Here is a 12,715-nt window from a genome sequence, read left to right as displayed (position 1 = left end):
GTCTTCTTGCTGATGAATACATTGACTTTTAAAGAGATTGTTCCAGTTCATGTGTTGTTTCTATAAATAGAAATGTGTTTCAGCCACTGAGCAAGCCTGTAGTGATGGCCACTAAATTAAAGCATACCGTACTTGATCCTCAGCAGCTCTTAAAAAGCTTCATCAGAGGTACGGGTTAGTGGAGAGGGGGACAGGAGCAATGGCCCTTCATTCTGTTATGATATTTCCGTAACAGGTCCTGCACACCCACACAGGTGTTTCCAATTACTCCCAATGATCAGACCCCTAGACAAGCTGAAGTGAGGTGGAGCTACACTGTGATTGACTTGTTGCGGTCACATAACTCTATGTTGTGCTACCCTAACAGGTGCAACAGGAGAATAAGGGAGATGTCTGTCAAGCCAAATTTGTGGAGCACACCCACACAGTCCTGAGCTGAGGTCTACATCACAAGTGAAAACACCTGTGTGGGTATGCTGTAGGTGAGTAGTGGCTGTACCAAATGGCACATTTAAGGCCTATTCACTGTTTTAAACAGAAAATATAATTTGATTTTGTTTATTTTCCATGAACAAAACAAAAACTTGAATTTATATATAATGAATAAACAATGATAAAATGTAAATGAACAATTCTGAGCTACAAAAATGCTTTGATTTGCATATGCTGGACGTCTTCATTACTGCAGTCAAGGAGATTTCCACCAACATAACTCATTAGCGAATGTCATCTAAGCAGCTCATTAACCAGACACAGAAGGCTGGAAAATGGTGAGCTTCTTGCAGCAGCCAGTGGCACTTGACTGAACTCATTACTGTTAGGTCTTTCTAAATGATCATATCCTCAGGTGGATTTAAATGAATAATTTAAACAGCTATCAAAGCTGAACGGGCAAATATTACAACTGAGACATTTACAACTTAGATCCCCTGACAATCCAGGTAAATGTAGCCATGTTTAAGTTGAGTCTTTCATCCTGCAGTACAACCATGCCATAAACTCACAGGTCACTCACAGACACACACACACACACACACACACACACACACACACACACACACACACACACACACACACACACACACACACACACACACACACACACACACACACACACAGGCAGTGCGCCCTCTCCTGCTGGTCCTCGTCTTATCCTAATGGGATTGCTACGGTGGAAGTCTCCCAATAATGAAAATAATGAAATCAGCAAAGGACCCAAAGAAAGGTTACTGCTCCTCTCGCAGGCAGCATCCCCAGCCAGACTGCACACTCCCACCCCTGTCCCAAGCCACGTCCCCATGCCCAACCCCACTAGCAGTACAACACAGACAGAAAACCAAGCAGGGGATAAGGAGGGAAAGGAAAGGATGAGATTCGCCTACAGACCCTGGAGGGAGGAAGGTAGGGAAAGTGAAGCGAAGTAGTGAAAACAGAAAAGGGAGTATGGATAGAGGTACGTAGGTGGAGGGAAGATGAGATTAAGGGGTGATGTATTGGGTTCAGTGTGTTCACCCAATCAGATCAGTCATTTGATTGGCATGAGAAGGGATCTAACAAGAGAACAGTCATACTTAACAAAAGTGATGAATGAAGATCTTTCAAGACTCCTGACACAGAAATAGGAAGAGTATATTTTTTACTTGGAAATTCAGGCATAAATACCATAGGTATTAACCCCCAAACTAAGAATAGATTATACCGACAAGACAAAATAGAGAATTCTGGGATGTGCAAGCATAGTTCCTCTGGGACAGGAAATGGGAGCGGTGACAACAGGAAGCCAGTGTGAAAATGATATAGGGAAGATTCCCAAAGTCTCTCCCTCTTTTTCTTCTTCTTCTCTTCTAGCTTGGCTTCACACCTCCCATCCAGCTTCCCTAAGTGCACACAATCATCACACCGTGCATCTCCTGAGGTCTACTTGTCTACAGCTTGAAGAAAATTGAGAGCTAGAGTGTTATCATGTTTGCATGATAGCGTGTTGGGGACAAAAGCCATGTTTGTGGTTTGTGTGATAGCACATAGTGTTTTTTGGAGGATAGGATGATGTTGTGCATGTTTAATACTTACATCAGAAGACGTAAAACAAAGAAATGCACTTAGCGGCATGCTAATCTACAAACTAATGGGCATGCGATCACTACCTTTAAAATTATACTTGAAGCAACATCTAAGAATGCTTGTTGTCAGCCGTTTCAAAGACAATATTTCATGAAGATGATGCCAAGCCTTCATGATTGTTACCCTGCTATTTACGGCATCTTGCGTTAATTAAAAACTGGTTCAAATTGGAGTTTTTAACTTTTTCTTTTAAATATTCCTTCACTATGATAAACATGGCAATGTTGTGTGTTTTCATTCTGTCTCACATACATTGTTCTTCTGCTGTAAATACTGCTAAATCATATCACTAAATCTAATAGATTCACTGCGGTAAATAGTGCACAATTTACTATTTTTCTGAAAGACAGACTGGGTTATCAGAAAAGAAAAGACAGATTAACATATGGTTTGGGCCTTTTTGTGTGATTTGTTGACAGTATAAAAATATAAGGTATCACCAGGACAGTCAACTTTTATTGTTTGATGAAACTTAGCAAATACACAAAAATCTTAAGGGCTCAAAGAGGGAGCTGTCATATTGTCTGTGTCTCACCAAGTAATTTGGTAAACCTGCTCTGCTGGACTATGGACTCTTCACAAAACACATATGTTGTGATCTCTCCATGAAACAGAAGTATAAGCAAATAATTATTGTAGTTATTGTCTGTTTAGTGAGCAAAGCTAGTTGCCAACAATCTTTCAATATATTATTTTGTATGTCAAACGTCACTTCCTGGTCTAATCAGGCTTAATAAGCACATGGGAGGATGAGGTCATGTCTATTTCTCGCTCAACTCTCTTTACACGACTGTATGCAGGTCATTAGCTCTTTGAACCTGCAATCTCTCTCTCTCTGTCCTGTGTTCGCCCTCTCTCTGGTCTTCCTCCGCTCTCTCCTCTAATTTGCAGAGGAGACACACTGCCGCAAGGCTCTCCTGGCTAATTTGGCAGACTCCCACATCAGAGACACTGGGTAGAGGCGGGTGGCTTGGGGGGGGGTGGGTTGCAGTGCCACACCTCCAGTGGAGCTGCAGAGACAGCAGTCTGAGGCCCCTGTGGATAAATGACAGGTTAGCACGGAAACCTGATGCAAACAATACTTGCAGTGGTGTGTCGTTGCTGGGAGAAAGGACATGCTGGATATGCGTGTTTCTCCTGCTCCGACTATCTTTTTAACTTTCCACTTTAACTGCGTGACCCTGTGTGTACATGTCTGTGATCCTTTAAACGCTTAATAAGTGACAGTGTGTGTGTGTGTGCCACTCTCAGTCACTCTGTTTCTCGCCCCTCCCATGCCTGGGGGAGTGAGTGTGCGTAATCGTCTGCAAATGTGTTTGTTTGTGTTATCATTCTTTTTTTGGTTCTGCTCTCGCCTTCTAGTTCATTTCTACATGGATTTAGTTTGCTTCCTCAGTGTGTTCATACATTTGTATGCACGTTCGCATGTGTGTTAACTCAGTTCTGCCCTTTGTTTAACCCACTTCTGTTTGTTTCTCTTATGTCTGCAAATACACATGTGTGTGTCTTTGTGTTTGTATGTATTTTTGTGGACTCAAAGGCTCTTTCCTCCTTTCCGCCGTGGCCATTGTCACCAGATGTCAGTGCCTGGGAACAGAGAGGAACAATGGTCACCAAGAGCTAAAGGGCAATCGCCTTGGGAGGGGCAACAGCAGTCTGTCGTCTAACAGGTTTATATTTCCTCCACCCTGTCATTTCATCAGCATGTTTGTGAGAGACATGGTGCTTTGGGTGTTTCGAGTATAATCTCTAATCGTAGGACACTGCAGTGAAATAAAAATGAAATCAAATAGTGAAAATATGCACCTGGGAGAGTGTTGACACAGGAAGTGAGAATTGAGATTGAGAGGTGCAGAAGTGGTCGCATCAGCAGCGTTGATTTGAGGAATGAGGTGGGGTGCAGCTGTGTAATGTGTTGTTTTGATACTGTATCACAAGGAAGGGCTGAGAATATCCTGGATTGGAGATAATACCCAGGAAGCCTATCCCAAGCGGCCGCAAGGTTCGAGCCAAACAAAAGAACAGCCACACTGCAATCTCGATGGAAGACAGATTAGTATCTTGGCCAAAAAGCCCTGACAAAGCAGAGAACCACACAGCTTTTGGGCCCTTGGGAAAATAAGCATACTGACAGTAGCATAGCCCATGGTGTCAACACGAGGTCAGTTGAAGAGGCTCCCACAAAAAAAATGCTTTGTCACTCTCACCCGGACATCTTGCTTGAAAAGCGTTGCCTCTATCTGATGGACGGTGTTTTGAGCAGGCAGCAATTACGCTCAGGCACCTGTGTTAGCTTGCTCTCAGTTTGCACAGTGAGTTTTGTAAACAAGATGTAACTGAAATACAATGACGGCTATTTGTTGTGAAGCTTGGGATAAATCGACCAGGGATTTGTAGATTTGCATGTGATCCAACAATTACAGTAATTGATCTGCAAAGGGGGGAAATAACGGCAGGCAGGACATTGTATTCAGCATTTGTGTGTCAGGCTTGACCTCCCATGGAGAACAAATACCTATTGCGACTGATGAGGAGAGGACACAAAGGTTAAGGATGAGGGACTCTTTCAGAGGCCTTGTTAACCACACCAGTGGACAGAGGGCAAAACAAAAGAGAGAGGTTGATTTAGTGTGGTGCCCTGCAGCTGACACTCACATGCTCCATCTTCAATTGAAACCTTTTTAATATGCATTTTTCAATTTGACGTGCTTACAGTATTATACATATTGGGCATGTTGCTGTGATTTTCCTCTTTAGTTTAATAAAAGTAGCTACTTTTGCTCATTTACCAAGTTGAAACGGATAGGCGGAGGTCAAAAGGTTGACTCGCTGAATGAGAAATAGATGGGTGCTTCTGGTGTTTTGGAAAGCTAAACAGACAGGAAAAAAGGCTGTTAAAAGGTCAGCAGTATGAATGGCCACTCAAATCTCAACACCCCACAGCCAGGACAAAGGGTTCACTCTGGAGGGCCATGCATGTTTACTGTGAAGAGATTTGATGATATTCTCTCAACAACCCCTCTACTTCTTTAAACTCTTTCATTCTCTTTCTTTTTCTTCAGTCCCTCTTTTTCAGTTACCTCCTGCTCTACCTCCCGAGGTGCACGTTGTGGATGTTGCCTAATTACCCGTGAACACCACCATTTGAAGTGGTCCTCTGAGAAGGATGTAAATCTGTGACATTTATGAAAATGTCAGTGAATTTTCACAGGAAGCAGTAACGGACGAGAGTGAGCCATTATGGCTGAACGTTTTTCTTTTGTGTCAATGTGTCTCACATACCTACATTACTGCCTTGATTTGATTTGAGAGTTTATTTTTGCCGGGAAATCTAATATCATCTCAATCCACAGAGACAGTATAGATGATGTTGACTCAGGGATGATGCAAAACGTTTCCAACAAAATAAAGTCTGTCATTTCTCCAAGTCAAAAAATGCAATTACATCAATATTCGCTATGCCTCATGAATGGTTTCATATCCTTGGAAAAAACATAGTTTGTTATGATAAATCATGTATTGGCATTGTTGTCATGACATCATCATTTTAAAAATGGTCAGTTGCAGCTTTTCCTCTTGTCACTTTCTCCATATACTCCATATGTCATATAATAAAATAACTTTAACTGATGAAGAAACAATTTTGTTACAGAAGCAGCAGTATGTTCAGACAATAAAATATAAATACTAAAAAAAATGAGCTTGACTTCTTAAAAATGTTTTAACCTTTGCCACTGTCTCTTCTCTGGAAGCCACAGCTTGTTCCAAATGACATTTGTTTTGACATGGTTGTTGCCTTTTAATTCATTTAATGGGAAAGATAGCGTGAAGAGGAATGGTTTGACCTAACAGTGTAGGGCGAGGCCTCAAACAATGTGTCTGTAGGACATCTATAGCCCCAAGTTCTACTCTCTATTAAGTCTTTACCTTTATACTTTGGTGGGGACCATGACTCCCTACTGCTTTTTAACAGTGTTATATTCTCCCTCTCTGCAGCACATGACCTGACTGGTGGCATGGTGGGCTTGTGACCCTGTGTGATGCTTACTGTGAATACAATTTAAGGATGAAACCTAAACACCTTGTCATGCTGAGCTTTCAATCACTGCTGTTGCATTAAATGCCTGCGCATTCAGGGAAAGGTGCCCTGAAGCAATGCACTACAGGGGGCAAAGGCAATCCAAAAAAACACAGCCTACAAAGATGCACCAGTAAATCAAATGGGGAAGCTGGCCTAAAATCCTAAATAGGATTGGGGCAGGCACTTTTTTTAAATCCCCTTGTTTTGTGCGTGAACTGTCAGGGGCACCTTTCAAACTCAAAACAGGACCGCACTCAAATAGGTTTCCTTCCTCTGCAGCTACCCCTCACCGAGGATGGAGAGGTGGGGCAGGGGCGGCAGGGACCTTCAGAGATTCCCTTGTGCGTTGGACTTGAAAGTTTCTGTCTCTGTGAACTTAACATCAAACAGTCATGGGCTGCTGCTGGCTCTTTGAAGTGGCAGAGGGGGGGTATCTGAGCTGAGTACGGGGCCTCTGCCTCGACATGTTCCGGTTCAAAACGGACTCTGCAGCACTGTAAAAACAGCTCAGCTAAAGGTCTACTGAGAATGGCACAAGATCAAGGCTAAGGACTTATCTTTCAGTTGCCATTCCTGTCACATAATGGAGCATGTATAGACTCACTACAGTGTGATCCTACTATGTATTGAAGTTCCCTCACTCACTCCAGTACTAAATGTATGTTTTTGTTGTGTAATTTTTTTTCTTGAAACCTATCTTGGGTTTGATGTCTTTCAGTCTAAAGAGAATTTAAAAAGCATTTCCTATGCTATTACATCAGTCGGCTACAGGTAAAATGCCAGTAACTCTAAGCAACAATTGTAACTATTTTACCTTAAAATAACAGCTGAGAAATCGTTTGGATTTTACACTCAGTTGAAATACAGAGAAAGGTGTCTCTGTCAGTCCCACTCTGTGTCCTGAAGGCCTTGCACCGTTTAACTGAATTGAGCAAGTTGTACAGTGAGGCTAAGGCTTTACAGCACATTGTTGATTTGCGTTTAAACTGGTTCATTAAAACCTGTGTGTTCTTGCTGCTCTGCTTTGACTCCCAGAGTTTTGTAATGGCCAAAATCTTTTGCTAAAGTTACACCTACATTTAACTGCTGGTAACAGTAACAGCCATCAGCTAGTTAGCTGTTAGCTTAGTTAGCTCAGTTAACAATGCTGCCAAGACTGGGTACTGAGGAATATGGGAGTGGTGTTAACAACCCTTTACATAATTTGTGGCAGAATTTAGTGTTGTTGCACTTGCATTATGTTTGGCTGGCTGTCGACTTCCTATTTACTTATTAGTAATGTAGCCTTATTAAAGTAAATGCACTTGAATTGTCCATATTTATATGGACAGAGGTGTTTAAATGAACTCTTAAACTGTAGTAAAAAAATACTGATGAATACATGATGAGGCTTTAAGTTTTTTTGTAAAGATGCCAGCTACATAATCATTGAAAACTGATAATGAGTTGAGCAGTAAATGTTTAATCTGCAATAAAGGGTGTTGGTGGCTGTATTACCAAATGTAACTTCTAATGTTCTTCCTTCAAAAACAATACTGTCTGAATTGTTTCCACTCATGCTACTGAGGTCATGCAGTTGATGCCCTTTATTGCTACTTTCACTTTCTATTACTGTGTTCTTGCACCAAAGTATTCAATGAAATTGTGTGATTCTAATATTCCTATTGTACTATATCAATAAAACATCCAACACAATGTTTAAGAGTATGCCTTTAACGTTTTAATGCCGCTTTTGAGCAGTTTTTCCACATTTAAAAATCAACTTTTGAGCATCATTGGGAATTACTCATGCACATGTTAACATCAGTTACTTAACATATCAGTACAGTAACAGTACTACTAACACCACCAATACTATGTTGCTGCTTCATATAGTAGAATCGCTTCCTTATATCACCATTACTTCTGCTACAAACACCATCATTACATGTCAGCCTCAGATTGTGTAAGCATTTATTTTGTTATGTCACGTTGGCATGTGATAGTGCGTATTAATTTGTTTTCCTTTCTGCTGCATAGATATAACAGAAAAGGCTCCACTGACGGGCACAAGGACCATGCAGACTCCTCAGACAGAGGGGGCCGGGCTCTCGTGTTCCCATGCACCACCATCTACTGACATTGGCCACTGCTCCACATTTAACACCCCGCATTCATAAAAAAAAAGAAAAGAAAAGAGGAACCATCTGACAAGAGCAGCATCCACTGGTAGCTTCCTCACTGTGTATTGCGCCCAGCACGTCGCCAGAACAGAAGCCAGACAACTTAAAGAGGGGGAAAATGGCCAAAAGTGAGATGCAAAGAGGAAGTTTGAAGAGTGAGGAGTTCTTTTTTGATTCCGAGACGTCTCTCTTGGATCAGCAAGATTTCGAGATGTCTAGTTGCCCTTTCAATGACGTCTTCAACTCCAAAGACTCCCACATGGAGCAGATCAACACTTTTCTGAAAAACGTCCAAGTTTTGCTGGAGGCTGCTAGGTTTCTTGAGAGCGCCGACAGGAAGGACGGAAGTGAGTTTATATGTGCTGCGTTGTGATCCTTGTCATTTGCCTCTGAATTTCAGGAAAACAAGACTTCATTGTCAATAGACTCAGACAACAAAGGGCTGAGTTCATTCAACTAAGCACCACTGCCTGCTATATAAGCAGAGCCTGCACCAGACTAATATGAGTAATGTACTAATATACCTTTTGCATTTGTATGAGAGTATATACTTTGTTAGTTTTCTGGACTGTTTGTATCTGCATCATCTGCATACTGTGCATTACGTTGAGCCTGCACAACTCTCAACCCAGAAATGTGTAATTTCTCCCTACAGCATAGATAAAGCAATATGACACAATGATTGGTTGTGTGGGTGTGCATGCTGGCTACCACTCCGATATGATAAATCTGACCACATTGCAGCGCCCTCCAACTCAGTTAAGGATGATGTCATTGTGCCCCCGCAGACTTGGTCGAGAAAAACGTCAACTTCATAGATAAAACGCAATTTAAGTACACAACTGAATAGTGAATTAGACATATATAAAACATAGAAAGTGTCTCGCCTGGCCGTTTTATTGTATGTTCATAACTTCTAGCCTATAAGGTAACTCGATATAAGGTTGATTGCAATTGCCCTCTCAATTTGCAATACTTCCTGGCCTTATGAATAATTCAATGGCAGAGCATTTGTAATAAATGCAATATTAAAAACGAATTTTATTATTTATGATGTCCTCGTTTCCTTTTAACAAGTCATGATGCAAAAAGCTGTAAAAGATACACTTCCTTTTGTGCGTCCTATCCTTTTATGCAAAAAAAAGCTGAGCTTACAGGCTGATGCGGGTTCCGTAAAACTATTTAGTATTATAGCCTACGATTATAAGGTAACGTGGGAATTTTACAGGAGCAGATCTCAGCGGCACAGCTCTTTTCTCTCGGTTGTTTGCTTCCTGCTATTTGGGGGCGTGTCGCACAGGTTTCCACATGGCGCAAAGCTTCTCTGCAGTTGGTCAGGTGCGAGCTCAACCCTCGACGCCTGTCAAAGCCCTCCGCCAATCAGATGCCCGGTCGGTAGCGACGTCATGTGTTGCTGGGCCTGGCTTCAGCCGGCAAGAACACCCCCATGGCCCCGTTGGATGATGGGATTTGTAGAGCTTTATTTCGCAGGCGAGAGGAGGTTGGGAAGAATCCACGTGAGAGGAAAAAAGACTCGAAATGAATAGGCTATTTGTGTTTAGTCATTAACACATCAAACAGCCGCTTTAATTAAACGATTAATGATTGATGGAATAAATTATATCATTTGTTGTTGTTGTTTTTTTAACATGCAATGGTCATGGGCTATTTATTAAAACTGATGTGTATATATATAAATAGATATATTTATAATTTCATTATAACTAAATTAAACATGTTTTCTTCATTGTCGTCAGTAACAGCAACATCCCCGATACGCTTTGCAGGAATAAAATAACCAACATAAATTCAAATAATGGCTGGTGACCTGTGGAGTGTAGCACTGTCCCACAGACGTAATTAGTCATTGAAATTGCCGACCATAGTTAAAGTAAGACTATCAATTAATGAAGGGCGTTGTTTTTACTTAATAAATCGCAGTAAATGAATGCTCAAATGTGTCAGATGAATATTGTGCACGTTTGTCAGTATTTTTTAAATGCACCAAAAGACTCCGTTTCCCGGAATGCATTGCGTTGGACCGGCCTCCCCCAGCAAGGTCCCCGCCTCTCAGCTGTGCAGCTAGGTAAACAAACAGGAGAGGAGAGGAAACGAGCAGCAGCAGGCACTTTGGTGGCTCTGGGCTCCCTCGGGGAAATTTTATATAATTTATATCCGTTTTGTAACAATTTAATACCGTGTTTCCTGGAGACTTTTAATACTTTGATACACTGGTTTTAACATTTTCTATCAGCGACACCTAGCAAGGATTGGTTGTAGCTTGCCAGCTTGGAAACACTGGATTTCCCCCCCTCTCTTCTTTTCGATAAAGGCTTGCTGATGAGCCAACAAAGACATCGAACAAGATAGTAACGCGACGTGTTTTTTTTTTAAAGTATCACTCAGTGTAGTAATAACCGATGCACTGTCTTCCCTGTGTTTAAACGCGACCTGCTGTTGGTGCTATTTGCGAAGCTAACGTTACGTTAACCTGAAGAGCTAACGTCAACGGTAGCCAGGAGAGAATGACTGCTGTTCAATTAATAAATATTCAACGGTTATTGGAAGCTGCCGAATATATAGAGAGGAGAGATAGAGGTAAATGTTCAAAAGTGTGTGTGAAGCTAAGATGTATCAGTAAACAGTTGCTATGTTCAATGGTTTTAAAATACTTTTCGCCTTTACTTGTACACTAAACACTTAAGCATATGTCATTTCAAACGTGTTTACACTACGTTCTGAAGGATTGTTTCATGTATATGGTCGAGATAAAGTGTCAAACTCACCCTGTTAACAACCCATTTACTTTCAACAGAGTGTGAACACGGGTATGCTTCGACATTTCCATCAAGTCAGGACACAAACTACCAGAGGCAAAGGAAATTTCGAAATAAGAAGTTCAGCAGTAACCACAATAGGTAAGAAACTGCTCTCTTTCGTCGTTTGAATCGTGGTCAATAGTGGGCATTGTTAACACTGCATATATTTGACTTTACTCATAGGTGTTCGGTAATGTTAGGATGTACTGGGACGTGTTAAAGACAGCATGTGATTGTACACGTTGCCAATACGCTTATCGCAACGTTTGGTAAACAAGCGAGCTGTCAGCACCGGCTGCCTTTTCACGGTCCAGAAAATACTCTTTTAGAAGAAAAAAGTTTGCTTGGATGTTTTTTTCAAACTTGTTAAACGTGTTTAATATGAAGGTGCACATATGACTGTGTACAATGTTGTTTTGCTGGCTTGGGGGAAGGGGGAGAGCCAACGGCTCTGCTAGCTTTTCATCAGCTGATTGTCAAACGGACTGCAGTGGTGGCTGGGGTTAGGGATCGTGGTGAAATTGACAGCTTTAAAACGAAAAGAAAGTCATTTTGTAATGTCTTGCACTCCTCTCACACATGCTTCAAAAACACAAAGGGTATTGCTTTATTTTATTTTAGCTATTATTTTACGTTTTGGTGGTTGTCATGCTCCTTTTATCGTATGGGAAATGTTTTCTACACTGTGAGAAGAGAGGGGTAGTTTTGCCTTCTGCCCTAAAGAAGAAAAGGCTATTTATGGATGGTGTTGTTTGCAGACCTCGAAAGGTCAATACGTGGAGCCCTTTTCAGGATTAATGATGTCAATCAGTTTATGCAATTTCACCATTATTTAAACCTTTTTCCTATCAAGAAATCCATGTTTGCACCATTTATGTTTTCCTCTTTTGTATGCATAATCAATCAAACACAACATCAAGCTGTTGACGGGTATTGGAGCATATGTTTATTAGTCTATTCTGTTGTGTAGCCGCATGTAACATTGTCTGATAATCACATCATAAGCTTGTTCTCTTGTAAAGCACAATACGCTTACTGGCGATGGCAACTTTCACTATTAGGAGAAGCAGGTAACACAGAAGGATAAGACTCAATGGTATTGTGTTTTTTCTTAGTGCTAGGCTGCTTACATGAATCTGTCCATTGACAGTCATACATCAAACGCAAGCTCCAAGCTCTCTCTGTCTCTCTGAGCCTTTTAATATTAATGTAAGAGCAGGCCACAAACAGGAACTGTGCATTACTCATCATGAGCGCAGAACACAGCCTAGTTCTGCATGGCAACAGTCATGATCAGATATAGGCCGTTTCCATAAAGCCTCCAAGAAGTGGCTCCTAATTTGGAAATCCTTCATGAGTACACAGAATAATGATGTTCTGAAGCAAAATCCTCTTCGATGCAAAATAAATTCCTCAGAGCTATACGCTTTTCACCAAGCATCTTTGCCCTCAATATAGCCTATAAGGTGAACAACTCTTAAGGAGAATGAGGTGCAAGGTAAGAATGATTTTCATTAATATGAGAGAAAATG

The 12,715-nt window shown here is 41.3% G+C and overlaps 1 protein-coding gene across 2 annotated transcripts in view; it reads left to right on the top strand.

Moving 5' to 3' along the window:
- Positions 1 to 358: 358 nt before the first annotated feature.
- The window catches only part of mxi1 (max interactor 1, dimerization protein), a 39,579-nt gene continuing 27,222 nt past the window's right edge, over positions 359 to 12,715 (top strand). Inside the window, exons 1-3 of one of the 2 annotated variants that reach the window (XM_063883754.1) lie at positions 359 to 482; positions 8,222 to 8,711; positions 11,180 to 11,282. In XM_063883754.1, coding sequence (XP_063739824.1) covers positions 8,483 to 8,711; positions 11,180 to 11,282 — 332 coding nt within the window. In that variant the 5' untranslated portion in view covers positions 359 to 482; positions 8,222 to 8,482. Of the gene's footprint in view, positions 483 to 8,221; positions 8,712 to 10,472; positions 10,963 to 11,179; positions 11,283 to 12,715 lie in introns of those variants that run through there. The other variant, XM_063883755.1, reaches the window with a different exon arrangement.

The sequence above is a fragment of the Eleginops maclovinus genome, chromosome 5, assembly GCF_036324505.1.
Source record: "Eleginops maclovinus isolate JMC-PN-2008 ecotype Puerto Natales chromosome 5, JC_Emac_rtc_rv5, whole genome shotgun sequence".
NCBI classification, from domain to species: domain Eukaryota; kingdom Metazoa; phylum Chordata; class Actinopteri; order Perciformes; family Eleginopidae; genus Eleginops; species Eleginops maclovinus.
Note: the sequence above shows the minus strand (reverse complement) of the source record. Positions and strands in the feature narration are given on the sequence as shown.